At 34.4% G+C, this 26,880-nt stretch overlaps 1 protein-coding gene across 1 annotated transcript; it reads right to left on the reverse strand.

Annotated features, from left to right (window-relative positions):
- Positions 1–5,027: 5,027 nt before the first annotated feature.
- LOC110899298 (probable methyltransferase PMT21) lies at positions 5,028–9,714 on the reverse strand. The gene is made up of 8 exons (XM_022146187.2): positions 9,405–9,714; positions 8,231–8,543; positions 7,664–7,812; positions 7,372–7,567; positions 7,012–7,222; positions 6,245–6,920; positions 5,911–5,988; positions 5,028–5,553 (listed from the first exon to the last, which is right to left on the reverse strand). The coding sequence occupies exons 2-8, from the start codon at positions 8,519–8,521 to the stop codon at positions 5,346–5,348; spliced, it is 1,809 nt and encodes a 602-aa protein (XP_022001879.1). The 5' UTR covers positions 8,522–8,543; positions 9,405–9,714; the 3' UTR covers positions 5,028–5,345.
- Positions 9,715–26,880: the final 17,166 nt, after the last annotated feature.

Consider the following 26,880-nt stretch of genomic DNA (forward strand, 5'->3'; position numbering starts at 1 on the left):
TTTAAAGCCCGGCGTGGGGCGGGTCTATCGGTATGACATGGCGGGTTCTCCTTGGCCAAGCCAAACTAGCCGTTGGGCTAGCCGTTGACCAACGGCTATGTTAAAAAAAATTATTTTTTCACTATAAAACTGACACTTCTATTCCTTTTTTTTACCACATTCAACCACAATACACTCCACATCTTCTATAATTATCACTATTCACATTCTACAAAACGAAAAAGGGCCGAAATTCGGAAGAGCAAAGAAGCTAGGAATGCCCTGAAACAAAGACGAGATGATATGAAATTTCTAGTCTAGCCCATTGATCACCTAGAGGGTGAAGAATTGGAACTAATGTTGGAGATGAGAGAAGAGATAAAAAAAAAATATAAGCGCTAGGAATTTTTTTATGTAATTTTCTTTATTTAAAAAACATTAAAAATTTTAAATTTTTTGTTTTAAAAAATATAGAACAGCCATTTGCGCTGGCCACGCCCCAAACCCCCGCCCCACCATACCGTCTTCAATGTGGGTCAGCCCAGCGAAGCCCCCCAAACCACGTGTCAACCCATACCCCAAACCCCCGTCCCACTATACCCCACGGTCTTACAATGCATGCGACCTTTGTAATCACTTTAGTTACACATTTATATGATTTCTACAAAATGTTATTGTCATTATAACGATCATAAAACATGTACACAACTGTGTTGGCATTAAGAGTCAAAAATTAAAAGAGCACTAGCCTGGAGTAAAAAAATGCACTGTAAAGGATTTTTTTTTAGCCAGCCTTTTCAATATAAAAAGAGTACTGGTCTAGAGTAAAAAATGCAAGTTTTCATTTTTGGTATTTTAGGCCATCGTCCTTGAGATCAAACAGCCAATACCAAAAAAAAAAAAATACACCTAAATTGTTAGATTTTAACTAAAATTCAAATGACCCACTTCGAAACAGATTGATTATAAAACTTCATAACCGAAGCTTAGTTTCGGTTTGGTTAAAGCCCAAATCCGTACTAGAGCCACCTCATCGCGTGGGCACCCTATAACTCACCATCCTATATTGTGTATCACGTCGCATAGCGCGATCACGCTACTAGAGCCGCCATTGTGAATTGATATATTACTTGCCTTCGCAAATTGGTATAAAAATAAATTGCTTTAATCCTGTCACGCAACGCGCGTCAAAAAAACATAAATACCCGCAGCAACGCACGGGCATTCCCACTATTTCTAATTATTAAAGGATGGAGAGTATGATAAACTTAATTTACCAGTTAATTAACCATGACTTAGTTGGTTGGACAATTAGAAAGGATTGATTATAAATTCGATAATAATTCATATGTACAGGCGTTGAAGAAAAAATAAAAACAACTTATCTGTTTGGTTTCATTAGGATTTAGATTTCAAATATTTATTATTCTATTTTATTTAGAAAACAAAGAATTTGTGTTTATATAAGTTGCCCTTTTTATAACCCAAATATCTAGGGATGTGCAACGGTTCAAAACCGAGCCGAGTCGAACCGAAACGGAACTGTTTAATGTTAAAAATAAGAACCGGAACCGAACCGTATTTTAACGGTTCCGGTTCGGTTTAGAACCGGATTAAACGGTTCTTGTGGAAACGGTTCTCGCTGGAACCGGTTGTTAATTAAATCCTAAAATTAATAATTCAATACAAATCAATCTAATCATTCAAAACATATAAGTAAGAGTTGCAACATTCAAGTTCAAACCATCTAAAATAAAAGTAGCAACAATAAAACGAACTCTAAATAAAACAATTCCAACCATTGGTGTTAAAAATTAAAACGAACATCTTCAAACTTCATTTGATCTTCATCATCTCAATCTTCTCATAAACATCTACATAAGACTAAGTCTTTAACAAAAAAATTTCTTAGTTTTCTTTTCTCTTCCAAATACAAGTCTAGCATATCACGGGTCACGGTGAAACGTGAAGGGACATTAAAATTAGGGCATAAGGCTTCCATAAACTCCCTAAACCCTGGTCGTTCGACAAACGAGAACGAAAGCTCATCTATAATAATCATTTTAACTAATAAATTTCTAACCTTAATCGGGTCAAACTTCCATGTTCTCATCATACCTTGGCCATCATCGGTTTTGTTAAAAACCAAGTTAGGTTAATCTCTTCCTTGGTTAGCTGGATTCTTTTCGCAGCTTTTGTAAAGCTTATTCATTGATGATGTCCCGTTTTTACCAAACAATTCTTTTACACAGTATTTGCATTTTCCTTTTCTATTGCCTTCCTCGTCATAAAATTCATCAAAATGTTTCCAACATTCACCTTTGATCTTCCTTTTCCTAGTTATCATTCTTATATTCCCGGTTTGCGTTTCATCAGTGGTTTCGTTTTCCTCAGTCTCATCATTAGAAACATTTTTTGTATGATCCATTTATTGTACAAACCTGCAACTAATATGCAACACAATCAATTTGTAATGTTTCAACATGAATATATAATGTATACTAGATGCATCTTTTGATTTTGCACTAATCTTTTCCTATGGCCCCACGTAGGGTTGTAAACGAACCGAACGAACACGAACAAGGCCATGTTCGTGTTCGTTCGTTAAGGAAATTAGCATGTTCACGAACGCATACCGAACATAAGTTTATGTTCGTGTTCGTTCGTTAAGGAAATTCAGTTGTTCAGGAACAGTTTGTAAACACTGGTCTCGAACACAAACAAACGCAAACGAACATTTAAATTGAAAATAAAAAAAATAAAAACATCGTTATCCTTAAACATTGATATAAGTAGTTAAATACAACCATCAAATGATAAATCAAAATACAAGAAGTCTATTAGACCACCAAACGATGAATCAAGTTTAACTAATTTAGACATAATTAGCCTCAAAAATGTCTTAGAATGTCCAAATTTTAGCTAACTTAGAAAAAATAGGATTTCAAGTTTTCAATATGTTTAGATAAAAGGTTTATTATTTATTATTTTTTTATATAATCAAACGAACACGAACGAACGTAAACGAACATATTACCGAACGTTCACGAACGTAGTCGAACGAACGAGACCTGTGTTCGTGTTCGTTCGCTAAGCTAACCGAACGAAATTTTTTGTTCGTGTTCGTTCATTAAGCTACCGAACGAACATAAACGAACTTCCCGCCGAACGGTTCACGAACTGTTCGCTGAACGTTTGGTTCGTTTACAGCCCTAGCCCCACGAACTAATCTCTTCCTGTTGTTTTATAAATAACTCAAAGAAACTATATTTATACATATTCATATTAATTTTCGAACACCCTATTTCTTTATAGAAAACCAAACAAACTATATTTTTATACATACTGTGATATTAATTTATGAACACTGTATCAAACTAAAATCACTTTCTTATTTTATTTGCATGTATGAAAGGAAAAAAATGACAATCACCCAAAAAATATATCATGTAGAATAGTGGAACAACGTGCCTGTACTGCTAGGTGTTGATAGAGACCAATCTGTATGATTGCAATTAGGGTTAGGGTCTAGAGATGGAGAAGAATTGGAAGATGAAAGATTGACCGTATTCTAGAATGAATATAAACAGGAGGAAAAAAAATTTAGATGGTCGTATGAAGTTGAAAAGCCCATTAATTAAATAGGGTTTAGAATATTTAAAATCTCAAACGGTTCTAGCGGTTCGTAACCGGAACCGAACCGGGAACCATTTTCACAAAAATTTAAGAACTGGAACCGGAACCTATTTATAAAATTACGGTTCGAAGGTTCGAAGATTCGGTATCATCGGATTGAAGATTGTAGGCTGCTCGGGTTTGGTTTTTTGATTATTATGTGTTTAAAACTCATCCGTACAATGTTTGATTTGGAATTTGAATTAGTTTTTGTTGCTTTGATTATGAGTAGCTAAACTTTTCATTCTACCTAGGTTAGATGAGCTATGATTTGATACTTTGAATGCTCAGTTTTGAATATTTGGTTGAATTGTAATGATTTACGTATTCTTGTTTAATAATTGTTTATGAATATGCGTACTTGTCTTGATTGAGACTGATTATTTGGTTAGATGATCTTGTTAGTCCAGTCTGGAACTATTTAGGCATTCTAGGTTGTTAATCTGCTAGGTTTTTGGTCTAAATCTTGAGATTAGAGATAATCCAGGTTTAATCAAATTAACTAAAATCAACTGAGTAAAGTGTGCATCCTTTTTTGGCAACTCTAGGGAATTGCTAGGTTATTATCTAGACGTTGTTTCAGTTTGGGTGACCGATAGCTCGGATCCAACTATATATTCGCGTTTAGGGTTTCCTAGATTTTCAATTATTTAGCAGGTTTAGATTCATGACTAGAGGATTTTAGCACCGCATTTGCCATTAATCTGATAGTCGTGGGATCCAGTATCGATAGATCGAGTCGTTTCCAGTTTAGCACTTCATCACTCTGTTCCATCTTCTATTTTGGTTAATCATCCTTCGGTGGAGGTTTTCTGGGTAGATTCGGAGCTTTAGCCATTAGTCAGGACTAGAGGTCATAGGGATTCGAAACTTGAGTAGTTCTTTCTCATCGTTATCTGTTTCCAGTCAGTTCACCATCTTGCTTGCTTGCTATGTTCTCTTGTTTACTTGCTTTAGTAGAATTAGAAAAATCCCTAAATCACAAATCAAAATTTGGCTAGTATTCGACAGAGGTTTGTAATTGAAAGTTCGCCCATAGTGTCTACAAATTGATATTCGGTCTTGCCATCCACACTACACTTGTAGTTTGTGTGTGGTTTAGGCTGGTGATTCCCATTTCAAAACTTGTCTGAAATTAGTATACACACTTTTCACACATTAGTTTCACTCACATTGTTATTTGAGGGTTACTTAGAGGCTTACAAGTACATATAATGGAGGCATATGGCCCTCAAATTTCTGGAACATAACCTCAACACAAGCCTCTTAACATATAAGTTAGTTGATGACTTGGTTTAGTATGTAAAAGTTTCAAAAACAAAGTTAAGAAAAACAAGTATGAAAAGTTTACTAAAAAATGTTAGACCGCCCTGTAATATAACAATAAATGATATTATTAAGTACAACTTAATAAAATTATAAAAGTTGTACATTATAACTTGTACTTCATCCTATGAAAGTTGTACATTACTTGGTATAAATATAAGCTTACAATTGTTGCTAACAATTTTAACAGAAAAAAAAAAAAAAGATTTCCTGGTATAAATTCTTCCCCCGAAAACTTTTTTAAAATGAATTGTTTTTTGCATTCAAGATATTTGTTATACTTTGTGCCTGTTTGCAATTTAATTAAACCTGTGTCCTTTGATGCAAAAATAATATATTTTGACTTTTGAGGTCAACTACGAGCTCTAGTTTGAGTACCAAAGTTTCTTCTGGCAAATCAAAACCTTCTCGGTCTCGATATTGTACTCGGTGGATTCTTTGTGACAACCCCATTTCATTCCTTTCGCTATTGTCGCGATCGCATCCACAAAGTAGCTCGATTCCCTGACGATCACGTACCCGTTTGGTCTCAAAATCCGGTCCATTTCCAATAACACGTATTTCATCTCACACCTACACATAAAAGTCAAAGTCAAACATGAGAAACCGAGCCCGTTTATGTAGATGGTACCCTCAACTTGGGCTATGTCCAATGGGCTTAAGCCCGTTAATAATTAGTAACCACCATCTAACACCTTTAATGCAAAGTCAACTTAAAAAGCGAGTTAACTATCATTTTCGTCCCTGTGGTTTGGTGGAAAATACCACTCTAGTCCAATAAAAAAATTTGCGCCAGTTTCGTCCCCTGTGGTTGTTTGGTGGTTTTTGGACTGAAATGACATTTTCCACCAAACCACAGGACGAAAATGACAGTTAACTCCTTAAAAAGCAAAAGTCAAAGTTAACAAAAACCGAAATGCGATAGCTAACCTGTGGCTTTCGGTTGTGAAGAGGCCGTCTACGTGGAGGAGATCGTATGTCCGAGGATATGTTGAGAACGCCTCGCACCTAAAAAAGAGCAAAGAAATAAATTCGTATATAAAACCACACAAGAATTATAGTTCGAATAGGTCGGGTTCGGGTTATGCTTTTTCTCCTTAGGTAATTTATTAAAAAAATTAAATTATATGCTTTTTCAATCATATATGACATAATAATTATGTAATGATCTGAATTTTTTAGTGGAAAAAATATAGAGCATCAACCCAACTCAATCCAACCCGACGCGCTTTATGTTGTAACTTATAATCTCGTTTAAACTTACCAATCGTGGAAAGTTCCGATGAGACCTCGATCAAATACCACGGGGAGTGTATTCGAAGCATACGAAGACACGACATTCATGACCCAAAGTGGATCCTCAACCAAAGCCGCAGCGAAACCACCATAAACCGTATTCATATCCATTACATTTCTGATTTTGTTGGTTCCAAGAGCCGGAAGCAGCTTCTTGTAGTGCTTCACCCGACTCTTCCACTTGCTCTCGTCATGCTTAAACGCGCCATCATTACCGCCACGAACATCAGCCACCCGTTCTGGAGCCACGTGCAATCTTTCGGGCCATTTTGCAATGGACTTCAAGCTAGATTTTTTGTTTTTCGGGTCGGGTACAACGACACAAGGTCTCAACGGGGTGTACCATGCTGAATCAGGCTCGGTCCCGTCATCACATTTTGGCGGGTAGGTGTCGGGAGTGTCGAGTTGTTTATAACAGTTGTTGTCAGTGGATTTTTGCCACACGGCAATATCGTCTTTTTTGTTGTATAACTTAAAGCACATTGATGTTAGTAGCTCTTGTAGTTTATCGTAATCGGATTTTTGTTCTTCGACTGTCGTGTTCCAACCTCTCCAACGGTTCTCGTAGTTTACCGGAGGGCCTGATAGGACCCAAAAGCCTCCGGGACGGAGGATTCGATGTACTTCAAGAAGGTAAATTCCACCTGAACGTCATTTAGACATTTTATCAAACACATGAAGCATATAAATCTTCAATGATAATACACTATTATGTTATCGAGTAAACTAACTTACCGAATTCGGTCCACGGGATCAGGCATCTAGAGCAATGAGCCATATCGAACGAGTTTGAAGGGAACGGAAGACGTTGCGTTGATATGATTCCAAGAATGGCCGGAATCCCACGTTCTAGGGCGAATTGGACTTGCGCCTCGTGATTATCTCTCGGAGCAAGAGAAATTGTAAGAATCCCACGATCGAGTAAGTCACCTCCCCAACTAGCCACCTGAAGACAAAAAAAAAAAACGAATCTGAGCGACGCAGTAGTAAGCGCTCAAGTCCCTCCAATAGAAGCAGGATACCGGTAGGTCCCATGAGTTTTCTGACAACAGGTTCTCATAGTTATCAAAAAGAAAAAAGTAGGAGAAAACGTACCCCACAACCAGTATCAATGGCGGTACGTATAGTCCCGTCTTTCATCCCGGGAATTAAGTTTTGCATTAAATCAACATAAGCACTAACACCATTAGGAAACATGGTACCACCACCAGGGAAGTAGAACTTCTCCCCTTCTTTCCTTAACCAATGCTGGTTAGATTTTTGTTTGTTGATCCAATCATAAGGGACATTCCTAATGTTCATGAAAAAAGTTACATTTTAATTGAGTTGAAGTTTCATAATAATAAAAAAAAAAAAAAAAAAAGATTGATAGAGATGGAATGTTTACCTGTACCAACATTCATTTTTGCTCTTTGGCCATCTGATTGGCTCCTTGTAGCCATCGGGCGGTGGTACTAGACACTCTTTTCGGTCGAAAGCTGGTGGACAGTGGCGTTCCATGAATGTAAGCCTGTGTCGTCCGTATTTCATCCATCTCTGTCGTCGATCAAAAGTCAAAACCATACAATTTTAACTAATTTGCCTACATGTGTCAATTTTCGACAAAATAAGTAGGTTCCGGGTTGTAATATCTAACCCGTTTAATAAACGTGTCGTATTCGGGTTAACCTGTTTGGTCATGTTGGCGTGACATGTTTAACCCATTTAATTAAACTGGACCCGCCAACTTGTTAACCCCTTTACGACCCGTTTAACCAATATATTATAACCCACAGACCTGATTAACACGGTTACAACTTGATCACCACCCGTCAACCTGTTCCACCCGTTTTGATAAATGGGCTAAATTGGTCGCGTTTGAATTACCATGATCCGATTGATTTGTGTCGCGCATTATAAAATAAACATTTTTATCGTACTAAAACTAACCCGTTTCAACAAGATATAATAATACCTGAGGATCGGTGCAAGGCGTGTAGTCTTGTAAATCAGCACTGCATTGAGGGAAAGAAACCGCCTTCACTTGGACCGGAGTAGAAACGGTCTTTTTGGGCGATTCAGCGGACTTCACAACTTCCTCGGTGCTAACAAACCCGTGCTTCTCAGAACAAAAGATCCCACCAAGATAAAACGAAAACCCGCAAAACACAAGCAGTATCCCTATTGACATAACCTTTGAAGTTTTATCATTCTGTCTTGCATGTTTATCATGCTTATCATCTTGCTTAATATCCTTTACCTTCATTTTCCCTTCTAATCTACAAAACCTGTTAGCAAAATAATGTGTGAATCACACCGAATAATTCGGTCACGAAAATATCAACTGTGGGACCCACAAAACTAACCCTTTAAATCCAATCAAGATCCAATTTTTTTTTTTTTTTTTGAAAAGTAAACATCATTAAAACGCAACTACCTCAGACCGAGGCAGTCCAAAGCAAATTACAGATTTACATATTTACACCAGTCGTCGTCCCAAGTGAAACTTTGACATTTAGATCTAGACGAATACCACAAGATCCAAACTTTATCAAACACTAACGAGCACTAGTGTTACTTTTATGATTTTAATCAAACAAATAAACATGACACAAATGAAATATGAACTAGACAGATTCTTGAGACAGACCAAGATTCCACAACTTACTAAAGGTGGAAACTGTGTTGTTGAAGTTAAGGACAGATCTAGCTTATGTGTGTAATAACATAAGTACAATGGACAGTAAAGTGAAGTCATGAAACCAGTGTGGATCTGATGATTGATGGAAAATAATATTATTAATTAATAAATGGGAAAAAGAAAAAAAAATCAAGATCTAGTGGCTATCATCACTTCACTATTACTGAATTGTTTAGTTAGCATATGTCCATCCATGTAAGGTTCACCTTTATGAACCAATCACATGAAAATCATGTTCTTAAGTTTTTATGCCCACTAAGATTGACACAAATCATGTTCTTAAGTTTTTATGCCCAAAATCAGATCTACAACATTGAACTAACTATAAACACCACACAATTATCTGTCAAAATGACTAAAAGTAAATAACTATAATTCAGTAAAGATCTTGCAAGAACCCTAAATATAGACTGAAAAACAGAGCATAAAACAGAGGTTTAGTATGTACCTGGTATAATGTTGAAGATTTGTGGGACAGATTAGTGAACCATACACAAGAGTTCAATTGTTTAAGGAACAAAATCCAAGGGGGGAGGGGGGTTGAAGGGTGTGAGAAGTGTATGTCTGGACTCACACACATAGATGTATCCCTACATGCATGTGTTTATATACATACATGAGATCATTATTACTTAAAAAAGTTACTGGTTTCACAGTTCACACCTGCTGTCCTGGATATTTTTATTTTTCTAGATTTCCCACCTCTGTGTTTTTAATTTGGTAAAGAAACAAAATTGAAAGTTCAATATTCTTTGCTTCTCTCTTCAGTTGTGGTTTCTATTTTTTATTTTTATTTTGAAAATCCATTTCATGGTGGATGCAAATTAATTACCAGTAACATGTTTAGTTTTTTTTTTTTTTTATTAACTAACGTTGCTAAAAACATACCTTTATACTTGAATAATGCAAATTTCGCGTTATCCACGTTATTATTTGATATATTTTTGTCGCTATTTTCAAATAAAAAATTAGTTAAGTCTTAACTATAGTATTTTAAGACTTAATTTAATTTGCTAAATATTGATAAACATAACTATAAACAAGTCTGGAAAACTTAGATTACCATATAATCTTGTTACCTTTTTATGTATTTTTTGTATTATTATAAATTTTAAGCAAAATTTGATGTCGTCTAGTTCTCAGTGGCGGATCTTGCCCGTTGAATGTGCCAGGGCTGAAAGACACGGGCACTAAAAAAAGCCCGGGCAAGCCCGGGCCAAACATAGTATATATAAAAATTTTCGATCGAAATGCAGAAAATTAGCACTACCACCGAAAAACTTGCCCCGGCCGTGGCCCTGCCAGAGCTCTTCTAAGATCTGCCCATGCTAGTTCTTAATCCGAGCCAACGGATCTATCTAGTAACGTGTTCGGCTCAATGTCCAGTTTGGTTTTGAAAACAATGATTACGGCCAGATTTCAAAAAATTAAATTCCGTACAGTATATTTTCATTATGCATTTGTAATAACATTTGACGTACTCTTGTTGATCGTATAAAAGTATTCTTTTTTGAGTTAAATATCATTTTAGTTCCTGTGGTTTGAATCATTTTGCTAGTTTAGTCCAAAGGTTTCATTTTTCGTCTGTGGGTCCAAAAAGGTTTCACCGTTGCTAGTTTAGTCCACTGTGTTAACTTCATCCATTTTTTCTGTTAATGAGAAGGACAATTCGGTCATTTTATATGTAATTCTGTTAACTATAAGGACAATTTGGCCATATAAAATGACCGAATTGCCCTTCTCGTTAACATAAATAATGAATGAAGTTAACCCAGTGGACTAAAATGACAACGGTGAAACCTTTTTGGATCCACATACGAAAAAATGAAACCTTTGGACTAAACTAGAAAAATGGCCCAAACCAGAAGGACTAAAATGACATTTATCTCTTTTTTTATGACCCTACATTATCCAACCCGACCCGAGCGGAACAGAAAACATTTATTATATAGAGATCGACAAAAGTCTCTTAAAATTCACACCCCATGAAAAAGATTTCTGAGTCAGCCATTGAGTGCACGTATATAAACATCCATACAGGAAAAGAAGTTTTTTACATTTAATTAATTTTAAACATAAAACTTAATTTTTAAATTTAAAAAAAGTATAAATCGCAAGTATGGAATGATGAACTCCGGCGTTATCCAGGGTGGGTGTCGGTGGTAGTTGGTGAATGATTAATTAACAATGAGAAATTTTGAATTGAGTATTTCGGGTTCCACGATATTTCCATCTCAAGAAAGGAGACAAACGGCTTTTTTTTATTAAATAACAAAATTTTATACATTTAAATAATCCAAATCGGGGTATTTAAAAAATTAAACACATAAAATCCCAACAAGTCAACAACACTACTTAAAAAAAACAACCATTTATGACCATTAAAACCGTCATAAACGGTGGCACATACCCTTTTCATGTGATCACATGACTTTGTTTTAATTAAGGTTATGCATTGAAAGGTTTTAGTATTTATGTAAGGTTATGCAAGAGTTTTTCTTTGCAAACATATTTAGACAAATGTGATATTTTGTAAACACAAAATTGTGATATTATACCCCCTTTTCAACAAAGTATATTATTTTGTCTGTGATATCAACATTTCTATTTATTTTCGGTTTTATTGGTTTTTTTATATTATCTTAATTTTGAGTAAGAAGTAATAACTTATAATGCTTAGTGGTAACAATCAACAATTGTAATAAATAAGTTAGTAAAGAGGGGGATTTACCACTACACCAGCTTTTATTTTCTTTCTATGGTGTCCACCTAATAGTATTTATGGGGTCCTTATAAAATTTCATATACCGAATCTACTAATTTTTTAAAAAAATATTAAGGTCCGGAAACCCTGACCCACTCTATGTGGGTCTACCCTGCCAACATCGTATGTATGAATTTCTTATTGTAGGAATGGAAGAGTGTTATTTTAAGAGTTTGGATCTCATTTCTAGATATTAAGACTATGTTAATGGCTCTTGGTCATTGTGTGTATATATTTGAAGACTTAATGACATGACATTCCATCTTGTAGTGGCACTTATTTTCCTAAATATATTTGCAAGTTCTTTATCACTTTCATGTATTAAATAACTTTTTAAAAATGTACAAATTGAAAGGGATTATTGCATATTAGACGGGTTCGATAATGGGTCAACACACGTAAGTTGTTTTGATTAAAACATGTGACATTTTGTAGCGGTTTTGACAATAAAATTCAGAAAGGCCCTATTCTTAAGTTCATTTTATGCCTCCGAAAAAGTGGAGCCATCACTATCAACTTAAATCGAGGATCATAACTCGAGCGCAAATTGATTTTGACGTGGTTTAGCTCACTCATTGAAGAACCTAATCCATAATTATGTTTTTATTATTTTAAACGATGATTATTGTGAAACTAATTTTTAGTATTGTTTACAAAGTTATCAAATAAAAGGTTAGTGATGAGTTCCTTTATAATTTATTTTTTAAAACTCCATAGGAATAAAATAAAACGTTTGCGTGGAACATTTAAGATAAATGGAATTGTGGTGTGAAATCCAAGGACAATGTAGGAGTCTAGCTCGTGGGGTACTAAATATAAGTAAAACAGACAGCAAAGTCAATGGGTTGTCGAAGTCTAATTAAGAAATCAGTGTAAATTTGATTAAAAATAATAATATTATTATTGTTAAACAATAGAATAAGAGAAACAAATTTCAAGATCTGGGTGCAATTGCGACTACCCTCCACTTGTTAGACCATGTGTAGTGGGGCATTATGGGGGCATTATAACAAAAAAAAACGCCCACTCTTCCATTACATAGGGCATTATGGGGGAAAAAAATTTGCTTGGGCATTATAATTATAACGCCATTTTGCACTTGTTAGATGTATGACTTGAGTTGACCCACCAATGAGAAATCACTTTGTTTTTTTGTTTTTTTTTTTAAGGATTGAAAGGGGCATTATCCCCACTACACCACTTTATGCTATAATGCCCCATGCTGACTGGGTTGCCACGTGTCGGATAATGCCCCATGGTGGGGGCATTATAACAAGTTACCACTACACATGGTCTTAGTGTGTGTATAAATATATAATAGTCACATTGAATTTTTAAATTATCTTTTATGTTTTAGCATAAATTTTTTAAATTATCTTTTATGTTTTAGCATAAATTTTTAATCAAATTAAGTTAGGACATAAAGCATAATTTTTTTAAAGATATAAACAGTTTAAATTAGTGGGTCAACCCGTGAGTCTTTAGATTGGCACGAACATGATTTATCTAACTAAACAAAGAGCAGGTTCTATATTAGTTTCGTATCGTGTTAAAAATTTACGTCATGGTTATTGCATGTCGTCGGATTCATCTTGACAAGAAATTGGGCCCAAGTTTCAGGATCAAAGTCTTCTTGAAGCCAAGTTTTAAGTGCCCACTGATTGAGACAATTGGAGTATTACCTACATAGGTTTTGACTGAAACTTTTTCATCTTATTTATTCTACAAAATAGTGGATCTTGAGGACCAATCAAGTTGGAAGATGAGGCACATATTGTCAAATTTCAGCTACATAACTTCAAGTCAAAACTTGTTGCTTTTTCTAGCATTCATATCAGTTACTCAAGCACTTCCCAATTCTCAATCTATGTAATTATAACTAACGAAGAGAGGAAACACAAATAATAAAGAAATTCTCTTAAGGGTAAAAGGGGCACCACTTGGGTACTCCTTACGGGTTACACCAATATAGCGGCTTCTCCATCGTTTGGTAGTGGGGGGCGGTAGGGCTAGAGGGGAGTAGTCACCGAGCCAGGTAATGAAGTTGGGTGCGTGTTTTTTACCGTTGGAGGGGTAGCTCGGGAACACCCGCGCAAGTGGATGCAGGTTCCACGCTCGTACCCCCAAGAGAAATTGATATAATTTTTTTTTTATTGAAAGACAAATTTCTTTTTATTCTCTGTCGTCTGTGGATATGTTGATATTATCGCATCAAGTTTACTCTTAGAGGAAATATTGAAATTTTAGTAGGTAATTTTAAATCTTGAACATTGAAACTGAGAGCAAGTTAATGAAATTAGATGGGTAAAAAACTAGTAAATTAAGTGATTTACATTTTTTTTTTTTTTTGAAAGGCTAACAGCAAACACTCATCATGCTATTCCAATAAATTACTCCTTGCACAAGATTAGAAGTTAGGTCTACTTCAAAGAAGCTTTGATTCTTACCACTGGGCTACAACCCAAGTGGCCAAAGCAATTTAGAGGTTGTTTGACAGCTTCTAAATGGTTAAGTGCTGAACCAATAAGAGGTCTGAACCATTAAGTGCTGAATCAGTAAGAGGTCTGAATCATTAAGAGCCATTATACTGCTTAATCGTTTATAGGCAAATGTCTGACCAATTCAGATTAGAGGTCTTAAACATTCAGACTTAGTATAATGTTTAACCATTCAGAGGCAAATGTCTAAACCATTCAGATGTTTGTTTGCGAAACAATCAGTCTAAACCATTAAATGTTGAACCAGTAAGATGTTTGAATCATTAAAAGTTTCACTAAAATGTAAACAAACAGCCCCTTACATGATTTTACTATTAAAATCAAATCCTTTAAAGTTGCTAAAATTAGGGGATGATCTAATAACTAGAAAGGGAGCACCTATGTTGTTTGTCGTATTATTCGACCCCTTGAGTCTTTTCCGTTCGCTAATCATGGGTCTCACAACCTCAAACTTAAGTTATACCATTTACTACAATCCTATTTGCCTCTGTTTAAGTGTACTAGCTCTTGATCAATCATATAATAAAACGATAAACAATAAATTAATTAAAGATAGATATAGATAAACAGAATCATGTTCCTTTCTAATAATTAATTTCAGGAAAAATAATTAAAGTTCAAAGTTAGGAAAAGGTTCAGATCACCGACACTACAATCAATCTGACTTCTCTTTTGTTATTTTCGTATTCACCCATAATATACACTACACTATATATTTTAAAGAAAATCATTTTCAATCTTGATAGATATTAATTTGCATTTACATCATCTAGAAACTTTTAAAATATCCATGATTCCTTGCAGATTATTGAATAGCTCATCATCAGGGTAGAATATAATTTTGACAAAATAAAAATACAATTAAACAACTAATATTATCATAAGTTAATTAGTGATATCCACGTTCATAAAAATAAAACAAAATAGTATCAGAAAATTTTAACCCTTCAAAGTCAAAATCAACCCTCTAGATCCCAAGGAATTTGAGACAAGTCTATCCCGTAACACTTTTATTAAAAAGTGAAAAACATTGGTGTTGCGTCATTGTCATATAGTCATGGTTGTTTTCACTCATCGTTTTCCACTAAATGTCTAATAGTTTCACTAACCAATCTAAATAAAGAAAATGAATATAACGTGGTTAATTGTGATATTGGTTGGGAAAAGTAATTGAAATAGTTTGTGTGTGACCACCCGCCACATGCCCGTGAATCGGCCCACTTACTGCCCTTCACACTTCCACAACGCATCTGCAGGACAGTGTGCCACACCCTTTTGCAATGAGGTGGCTCTCGGTGTTGTGGCATTATAGATAGTCTAAAAGGTTATAAAAAAATTGTTTAAGACATTCAGTCAATTACGACATTTCTTTCTATAGGTTACAAGCCTTGTAATTAAAAAAATTATGTTGTTTCATAGAAGACGACATGTGGTATCTTTCGGCATGATGTCAATTAACGAGTTACTAAGTTAATTTTAAGGATCTTTAATGAAATTATTTTCTAGACTTTGACCCTCGAAAGTAACTACAGGGAAAACCAAAGAGAAAAAAAATTTGGAAATTTTTCTCGAACAGTGACCGAGAGTGGCGGGCAGCAAAAGGCAACGATTATTTAGTTTTACGAAAGAACAAGGAGGAAGAAAAAGAAGAAAAACATGTTCTTAGTTTATAGATAGAGAAAAAAATTAATATAATAGTCTTTCTTATACTAATAAACAAAAATCCTTTTTAAACACATATTATTCTCTGGTAATTTCTCACCTTTATTTATTTATTTATTTATCTCTTTTATTAAATAATAATACTAATATTAAACATCAATTTAATTAAATCTATTTATCTCTTTTGTTTAATTGATTTCTTTTTTAACTCTAAAATTTCGATATTTGGCACTTTAAGTCTAAAGTTTCAATCTTTGGTATTCTAACCCCTTTGATTAATTTGATTTTCACTTCTAATTCAAAAGTTTTCATCTTTTGCAATTTAACCCCTTTAATTTTTTTTACTTTCAACCCAAAGCTTTTCATTTTTTTGCAATTTAATCTCAACACTTTTTTCACTTTCAACTTTAGTCTCTTATATACCTTTTATCTTTCATAAGTTCCCCGGTTAACGTGTCGTTCTAAATTTCCGACTTAACACGCCGCAACGTGCGTGTGGGGTTCAACATTTTTTCATGTATGTCGCAACGCGTCTATTTTTCCCCGTTTGATAGGACTGTCGCAACATGCGAGTCAGAGATCGACTTAGTTATTTTTTTCTCGGTTTTACACACAGGCCTCGTGGTTATGTGAGAAAACATTTTCCTTTCATCTAACAGGATATATAACTAATGAAATTGCGGCGGGTGGTAATTCTAGTATTTAATAAATAATAAACATGCCTGCAGTATTTAATCAACCTAATGTAATAATATGTAATAATTAATATAAACATGTCTGCAATATTTAATTAACCTATTAAAGATATGTCATGAGATTTAAATGTACGATGTCTATTGATTGTTTGGATCTTAAAAGCTTTAGGAGAGACACAAAATATCCATAAATTTATAAATAAATAGGTTTGTATATCAATAAAAGGCTAGCTCACTTGGTAAAGATTTTTATCTTTTAGATAATTCGGTGTGGGGCCGTTAAAAATAATAATAATAATAATTTGGTGTTGGTGTGAAGGCCAGACCACGCCACCCAAACCACCTACCTGTTCATGGCATTGTTGACGGCGTCGTACGTGAGGCTATCGAAATTCGACCGGTATTGAGGCAAACAGGAGATGACGTGGCAACTATGTATTGGTGGATTCAAACTAACGGCTAGTTTGACTAAAAAAACTTAAAAAAAACTTATATATAATCACAACTTTCAACCCATTTTTTTAAAAAACACACACCAAATCAATCCAATTCTCTCTTCACTCCCATTTTTAGCATAGTTTTTATAAAATGAAAGGCTCAAGTTCTTCGTGTTCATCTTCTTCGTCGTCCTATGAGCTTGAGACTTTCTTTTATTCTCGTCTGGTGACGAGGGACCGTCACTCATAATTAAAGCAGTTCAAAAAGTGGTTGAAACTATAATGGAAGACGAAGGGTGCTCATCGGAACCCAAGAGGGGGAAATACATAGTACACGACGGAATAAACAAACGTGATTTATTGGTAAGTGATTATTTTTCACCCAACCCGACTTATGACGAGGGACGCGCAATTTGTGAGTATCATGAGGAGGAGAGTCAACCAAACACCGTAGAAGTAAGTGATCAGGAGAAAGAAGAGAACTTATAAGAAATCAAACATAATACAATACATCACAACCTTCGAGCGGACATGGTTGAACACATTTGGAGAGTTCCACGAAACGACCTTGACGAAGACGAAAACGATGATTAATGTTTATGTAATTTCTAAAATTTATGTTGTTTATACGATTTATATTAACGTTTTTTTAAATTTTGTAGATTTTTTTATAAAATTTAAATATAAAATAATTACAAAAAGTGTGTGTCACGTGTCGAATAACGACACTCTTCCATGCCCGTTCCACACCTCCCGTTTTTGCATCACGCCCCATTTCTGACGCATGTTTACGTGTCGTCCACATTTCGCATAACGCCCCATTATTAAGCCCCTCCACACTGTATAGTCTTAGGAGGAGGTCTTGGGTTCAATACTAAGCAAAAATAATTTAGAATTAATTTTGTGTAAATTAGGAGTGAATAAGCATTGCTAATAAAAAAATGAAAAAAAAAGTTTGTATGTTCAAAAAGTGTGTGTTACGTGTCGAATAACGACACTCTTCCACGCCCCGTTCAACACCTCGCGTTTTTGCATCACTCCCCATTTCTGACGCGTGTTTACGTGTCGTCCACACTTCGCATAACGCCCCATTATTAAGCCCCTCCACACTGTATAGTCTTAGGAGGAGGTCTTGGGTTCAATACTAAGCAAAAATAATTTAGAATTAATTTGGTGTAAATTAGGAGTGAATAAGCATTGCTAATAAAAAAATGAAAAAAAAAATGTTTGTATGTTCAAAAAGTGTGTGTCACGTGTCGAATAACGACACTCTTCCACGCCCCGTTCCACACCTCCCGTTTTTGCATCACGCCCCATTTCTGACGCGTGTTTACGTGTCGTCCACATTTCGCATAACGCCCTATTATTAAGCCCCTCCACACTGTATAGTCTTAGGAGGAAGTCTTGGGTTCAATACTAAGCAAAAATAATTTAGAATTAATTTGATGTAAATTAGAAGTGAATAAGTATTGCTAATAAAAAAATGAAAAAAAATGTTTGTATGTTCACTTCCAATTCCTTGCTCAAAACCTGCCTCTATCTCTCTCTCTCTCACACATACATATATTTGCAATTCTTTTTTTAAGTATTTAACATCTCATTCTCATGTCAATCACTCAATTTTTTTTGAACGGCCAACAAAATTTTATTGAATATATAAACGTTTACCTGGCAAATCACTAGGCAAACATATTACAGCCACCAAAATATTACATCTCAGATTACATTGTCATGGAACATAACCAAGAAACTTAATCATAAACATTGAACGCACTCCATTGTTCCCAGGTCATCGACACTTCCTTTGAGCGGTATTTTACCCAAAGATACCCCAACGTTTTTATCTCCTCCATTATTTTCAGCATGTTTGGCTCCTTACCATTAAAAACCACCTCATTCCTCAGTTTCCATAAGCACCAAAGTGTTGATAATATTACCCCATGTAGTGCTTTCTTCCTTCTGTTTGTACCGTGAATGTGCTTATGCAATTCTAACAAGTCCTTGAGGCTAAATGCAAATATCGGCGGTACCTTGCACCAAGTCGCTAGAACTTGCCAAAGTATTTGTGCAAACCCACACGAGACGAATAAATGTTCACATGATTCCGGCCAATCTCCACATAGAAGACATAAATCAGAGTTAACTCAGATATTCCTTCGGATTAACAAATCTTTGGTAGGGAGTCGATTTCTTGATGCAATTTTATTCTTATAATTTTCAAATAATTTAACACCTTATCCAATTTCCTAAAATAAGAATGAAATCTCGGGACTCATCTCTCGTTCCTTAGATGTGAATTCACTGTTCATTCCACATCAATTTTTCTCATATAAATAGTAATATTATTTTACAGAATAAAGATAGAAATGATGAATGAAATGTTATGAGGTATTGATGGTTATTTGAAATAAGTTTTAAACTTTTTAAAACAGTTTATTAAAATCATTGTTGGAATATTTTTTTCTGAAAAATGCCTGACTGGCGTGTTCGCATGGAGCCATGTTTATTTATTTATTTATTTATGAAAAGTAAATAATAAAAAAATGTTTTATAATGTTTAACCAATCAATTGTCTATTTTAATAATTTTCCTTGAGGAAAACTTGCAATAATTGTTCAAACATTGCATGTAGTTACCGACACAAACTCACAAAAACTTTTCTATCAATTGCGAACAACTCTATAAGATTACTATAGCGAAAAATGAGATATAAAGACTGATTCTATTTGTTTTTTTGCCAGAAGTACTTCTGGCCACTTATGTCTGCGCCGCGCAGACGCGGGCAGACATTTGGATGCTGCAGATTGTTTGTTTTCTCGCAGACCTTTCATTAAAAAAGGTCTGAGAGACCTCTTCACCACACATACATGTTCCATCCACTTCCATCCTCTTCCAACCTCTTCTCCTCTTCTCCTCTTCTCCCTCTGCCACCACCATCTCCACCTCCGACCTCCTCTGCCACCACCATCTCCACTCCGATACCATCTCCACCTTCGACACCATCTGCTCCACCTCCACTCCGCCACCACCTCCGCCGCTCCAGCCCCAAATCGACATCACAAACAAAACCCCCAAATCTGCTCCACCTCCGATATCTGCTCCACCTCCACTCCGCCACCACCTCCGCAGAGACAGGGAAGGTCTGTGGTTTTCAATGGTGTGAAGAGGTTTTTATGTAAAAAAAACAAACCCTCTTTTCCTTGCAGACTGCAGACATTTGGTACACCTCTTCCCTGCAGATGTGGTCCGCAGACTGCAGATCTTTTCCTACAGAAAAAACAAACACCACCTTAGTGACAACGTTTTAAAAAAAAATGTTCTTAGACTATCCTTAGTGACACATTTTGTGTCATCGATTCTTAAGAGTACCTTTAGTGACCGAATGGGTCGGGTATACACGTCTTTTAGTTAGGTATCTTATTATTATGGTATTTTTTTAGAGTTTTAGGTTAAAACTGAGTATATAAGAGGAGGGGTTAAGTTATTGGGATTTTTACATATTTCCCCCTGCTAAGCTAGCTTATTATGTATTTCCCCAAACCAAAAAAACAATTACATATTTCCCCTTCTTTTAAGAAATTACCCAATTACCCTTATAATAGCCTACCAGTTTGTTTCATATTCCTACTCGTACATTCACAACGCTTAATCCTGCTAAACCCTACACATCATGGTCGTTCTTTCTTCTTCTTCCGCTGGTTCGCTGCTACTTCTAGTCATCCTCCACTGCCGGCGCTTTTGCCGACCTTCCTTTATTGTGAGTTATCATTCTAATATCAATCAGTTGTTAAAAACTATTATTTAATCATTACTTTAATTTGCTTTTGAATAACAGAATCGATTTTATTTGTTGGCATATGAGCTTTTATTTAATTAATTGTTTTAGATTACCATTTACCATGTTGACAGAAAACCGTTCCTTTAGTTTACTTCTATTAAAAATGTTTTAGCTTTCAAAAAATTTCTTTACATGGTCTCTTTCAAAATTTCTACTAAAATGTTTTGGCCCACTTAAAATTCAGTTGAGTTGGTGATTTTGAATTTTTTTTTATCGTATTTGTACTTCTTAAATTTTACAAAACTTTATGTTTTTTGAATGGAATTGATTAAAAACAAGTAAGGATTACATTTTGATGAGTATTATGGTTTTGTTTGTATTTTTTGACAAGAGTAACCAGTAGAAGAATTGGAGTGGTAGTATATGAATTGGGTAAATATGTAACTGATTGATGATATTAGAATGGGGAAATATGTAAATACTCATTTAGTAGTTCATTAAGGGTAAAATAGTCATAAATAAGAGTCATTTTAATGAAAAGGGGAAATATGTAATATATATAGGTTAGGAAGGGGAAATATGTAATTGTTTTATTGGTTTGGGGAAATACGTAATAAACCAGCTTAGCAGGGGGAAATATGTAAAAACCCTAAGTTATTTTACAAAGCCTCCTAAAAATAAGAAGTGTAAGAAGACATTATAGAGTGACAAATTTCCAAAAATCTAAAACCTAAACCCATTACACCATCACCCAAAACCTAAACACCCACCCTCCCCCATCATCACCCAAAAACCTAAACCTCCCCCCCCCCCACCCTCTCCCCACAAAAAAAAAAAAAAAAAAAAAAAAAAAAAAAAACTTTACCTCACCAAAAAACCTAACCCCCACCACCCAAAAATCTCAAAAAAGCCTATCCCCCCACCCCAAAAAAAAAAAAAAACCTAAAAAAGCCTACCCCCCCTCCCGCCGGAATGTGCGTCTGAACCATCACCTGGAGAGTTAAAGCGCAATTCCTCAACTTAAAGCGCAACTGTCTCGCCTCACCTGAAAAATGGGCCTAGGCGCAAGAGGCGGTGACTTATAACAACTATGATTTTTTTAATATAATCAAACGAACATGAACGAACGTAACCGAGCATATTACCGAACGTTCACGAACACAATCGAACGAACGAGACCTGTGTTCATGTTCGTTCGCTAAGCTAACTGAACGAAATTATTTGTTAGTGTTTGTTCGTTAAGCTAATCGAACGAACATAAACGAACTTTCCGTCGAACGGTTCACGAACTGTTCGCTAAACGTTCGGTTCGTTTACAGCCCTAGTTTTCTTGCTTAGGGCACATTTTCAAGTTTAGTATAAATAATAAAAGCTTTCTGGTCATCTTTCTTCTACTTAATTTTCAATCAACACTCTTTGAAGTAGCTTGATTTTCAATCCATTGTGACAACTACTTTAGAAAGATCTTTTTTATTAGGTTCTCACACCATCTTTACTGACAAATAATTGTGCCATTAATTCTTAGAGTACTTATAGCGACATATTTTTTTCATGTTAATATGTTGTTGCAAGAGAAGGTTGAGTAAACTTAAGTTAAAGTTTATGCATTTCCTTAAATTAATTAATTAATTAATTAATTAACTATACTATACTATACTACATTAGTACATTTAGCAATTTAGGTGAATAGTACTCTCCCTTGGTCTTTTCTTTTTGTCTTTTTGTTTTTTATTTATGTTTATATGTTTACTTCTCACTTTTAGCTTTGACACTTATAATTTCTTAGTTTTCTAAGACTATGCGTAGTCGTTAGGGTGAATAATGCCTCACCCTAGGGCGTTTTGCGCCATGTGACAACCCAATCAGCAATGGGTATTATTGGGCGTTTTACAAAAGGGGTGTAGTGGGAATGTGGGGATTGTGGGACATTATGTTTGTAATAAAATAAAATAAAAAAACATTTAAAAATTCTTATTGGACAAAACAAATGAAGTTGAATGTGATTGATCAATTGATTCCCCCATTTGGCGTGATTTAAAACATGCTGAGAGGCTTTTTTTTTTTTTTGCAAAAACACGCCCAATCACGCCCAGGGGGTGGGAGTGGGGCGATATTGGGCGTCATTGGGGGAAAATTTTGAAAAAACAACGCCCATTACGCATGGTCTAAAGACTTTATAATCGAGTTTTACATGTTTATTTTCATGCACGTGCCAGTATAAATTAAAGTTGATTGACGTTTCAACATAAGTTTTTCTTGGAAATAAATTTGGTCAAATATAATATGTTCTTATGCTTATTACTATGTATATTTTCAGTTGTTTTACGTTTTGATGTACTTGAGTCTTTAGTTTTCTGAACTTTATTATTTTAATTTATTTTTTACTTTTCTATACGTTTAATGTTTTAGTTTTAGGTTACTTTTTCATTAAAGTTATATTTAAGATAGAGTTACATTTTCATTTACAATTAATTTAAAATTAGTCTGCCTCGCTGTCAAATTTAAATTTATTTTTATGCTTTTTGGTATATATAAAACATGTACCGGTATTCTTTTGAGTATATTTATTTCGGATAATATAGTGAACCAAAGTAGATATTAAATGAAACCTTGCAGCGTTGCGCGAGTAATCTTACTAGTTTGAGTCTATTTGTAATCTATTTTATTCATATAAAATGTATTGAAATATTTATAAATTTTAATTATATTATATTTAATTTAAAAGGAATATAAATTATTATTCTGCTGACTGTAATGACGTCACAACATCACATGGGAGTAAGGGAGACAGGCACCGACTGGCCGACATAAAAAACGCGGAAGAAAACTCGAAGGCAACGGTGCTATGGCGACGCTTATTTATTATTCTTGCTTGCTCCATGATTTTGTAGTACACTTTTATCTTTTTCTAACGGTAAATTTGAATAAACCATTTGAGTATTATCATGACATTAGTAAAACTATCCGATTATATCAATCTCCACTAGCCTATAATGCCTGTATACCTAATGTTTTAAAAACCGGTTTTAAAATCAAACCGGATTAGGCTACAAAATGGTTCAACCGGTTGAACTAGGTTATACCGAGCGGTTCAACCGAGTTGACTAGTTAACTCTATAATTTCATAAATTGCAACATCAACTCAAAAGTTAATCCAAAAATGCATGATTACATATTAAAAGAAGATCAAAAAGTAAATCCATAATAAAAAATAATCCAAAAGATAATCGAAAATCATTTAATCTTCCAACAAGCTCTTTTAAATGAAAGTGTACGATATGTTTAAGCTATTTGAGTGTTGAATATATCAAGTTCATGATCGCATAAAACATGAAATTCACTATTATCGACATCCTCATCAACTAGAGGATAACTATTTTCGTTTCATACAATATTAAATACGAACTTTTAGTTATGAATAATCATAATAATAAAAATTACGTAAGATAAGTAACATATATAATAAAAATAAGTAACAACCCAAACTAAAATAACCTTGGGCCGGTACCGGTATAACGTTTCAAACCGGTATACCGGATTTTACCGCCGGTACAAACCTTATGTCGTTTCACTTATTTACCGGAGTGTTTCGTACCGGATTTACATCTGGAAACGGTAATACTGATATAACCGGCCGGTATTTACCGGTTTTTAAAACATTGTGTATACCAATTCAGGAGGAAACTCAATTTGAGAAAATCCTCCTTACGGAAATCAAATCAAAAACTTAAAATTTATATGAGAACGTAGATGTAACAATATGTTAAGAACGTAAGAAAGCAATATGTTTTTGTGGAAGTGAGTGTTAAGGAACACAAAAACTAATTTTCATTTTCAACGTATACAAAAACCAAGTCAGGGAATAGTGTTTCCCTGTCATTGGTTGAAATGGGCGGCCGCCCTTCCTTTATTGGACCAACAATTTTATTATTTTATATAAACCTTAAAATTACGGTTTTGCCCTCAGTTTAAAATTACGCTTTTCTCTCAACTTAAAAATATAATAACTCTTTTGCCAACAACTCAAAATTACGATTTTGCCATCGGTTCAAAAAATACGATTTTACCCTCAACTTTTATTTTACACCCGCTTTAAAATTACGGTTTTGCCCCCATTTTAAAATTACGTCTTCGCCCTCAGTTCAAAATAAAATTATGTTTTTGCCCCCAGCTAAAAATTACGATTTTTCACTCCATTCAAAATTACGATTTCACCCTCAGTTTAAAATTACTTTTCTACCCCCAGCTAAAAATAAAATTATCGTTTTCCTCTACCTCAAAATTACGATTTTACCCTCGGTTCAAAATTATGATTTTCACCAAGTTCAAAATAAAAATATGACTTTACTCCTAACTTTCTCCCGGCTCAAAATTACGATTTTACACCAGTTTATTATTTTATACCCACTTTAAAATTACGGTTTTTCCCCCAGTTTAAAATTACGTCTTTGCCCCCACTTCAAAATAAAATTATGCTTTTGCCCCCAGCTAAAATTTACGATTTTCCCCTCGATTCAAATTATGATATCACCCTCAATTCAAAATTATATTTTTTTCCCAAGTGCAAAATAAAAATATGGTTTTCCCCTAGCTAAAAATTAGAATTTTACCCTTGGAAAAAAAATTTGATTTTTCTCCCAAGTAAAAATAAAAATATGACTTTGCCCTCAACTAAAAATTGTGTCAAGGAACTGTCTAATACTCTTTTTACTTTTTCTTTTTAGCAAAACTATGGTACTTCTTTTTAATTGGTTAAGAATTGTTTGGTTATCGCTCCGCAACGCGGGCGGGGCAACACCTAGTTTAAAAACAAAAGATAAAATATATTATATTATATTTGATGTATGGTTTTCAATAGGATTTATATGGACAAGTAGATAAGAGTAAAGTAAAAACATATTATATGTGATACGTCTTGGTCCAAAATGGTCCCATTCTTTTGGCCTTTCCCCGAAGTTGATGGCTGTTCATCCAATTGAGATTTTTTTAGAAACTGGATGTAGTTAGTAATTCATGATCTGGCTTTTGAATTAAATTTTGTGGTTAACCGTTAACGTCTGAATCTTGGTACACGTTTATTTGTGTATAAAATTGCTTGAGATATATATAATTGATTGGGTTGAGTACTGGTCATCACTTAAAATGCAAAAACAGAAATTGAATTGTTTCTAACACGGCTCAACTGAATAAGCATGTCGATCGGAACCATAAATTTGAAGTTTCACGAAATAAAATATTTATTAAAATAATCAAATCAAACTATATATATTAAGTAAAATATAAGTATTTCATGAAATAGAACATTTATTGCAATAGCCAAATTATTAAAGAAGTAATAGAAACAATGTTTTTTTACGGACAACGAATACTATACAAACCCATCACCCGAGCAAACTCATTAGCGAAAGGCCACCCATATTCTGCGAACACAGATAACGTTGGTGGCCAGACCAGCCTACCATTCCAGGGAAACCCAGAACTTTAACCCATGAGTTTCACATTGAAAGGTTAGGAGATATCTCATTTCAAACCAATTGATTTATGACTCGCTAGCGATAGAAATAATGTTTCATAATATAAAATATTTATCAAAATAAACAAATAATAAAAGAATAAAAAAAGTGATAAGGGAAAGTACAAGTGGGGATGCGCTGAGGCCCCTATATATATAGTTTTTGTACTCGTTTTGGAAGAAATAAAGCTAGGACCGGAAATTGACCGATTTTCCAACATGAATTGAACTATTTGACCGTATACATTGCAAAAGTTACCCCATAAAGTCAAACTAATTCTTATTCCTTACATAGTTACATGTGTCTTGACAGACTACATTAAGGTAGTGTCCATTAACCCATTTCATGGATTGTAACGAAATCGCGTAGAAATTGAAATTTGATTTGTAATTTGTTTGTTTTGCAAAATGGAATGAAATTTGGATGAAATTAGAATGTAGATTCTCTTCCTTATGTTGTTATTCAATTCCAATTCATTTTCTTGTTGAAACCAACAAAATAAGGAGTAAAATCAACATTCCAATTCTCTCAAGATTCCATTTCATTTTGTGATACGAACACTTTTCTAACAAGAAAT

Source organism: Helianthus annuus, chromosome 13 (genome assembly GCF_002127325.2).
Source record: "Helianthus annuus cultivar XRQ/B chromosome 13, HanXRQr2.0-SUNRISE, whole genome shotgun sequence".
NCBI classification, from domain to species: Eukaryota; Viridiplantae; Streptophyta; class Magnoliopsida; order Asterales; family Asteraceae; genus Helianthus; species Helianthus annuus.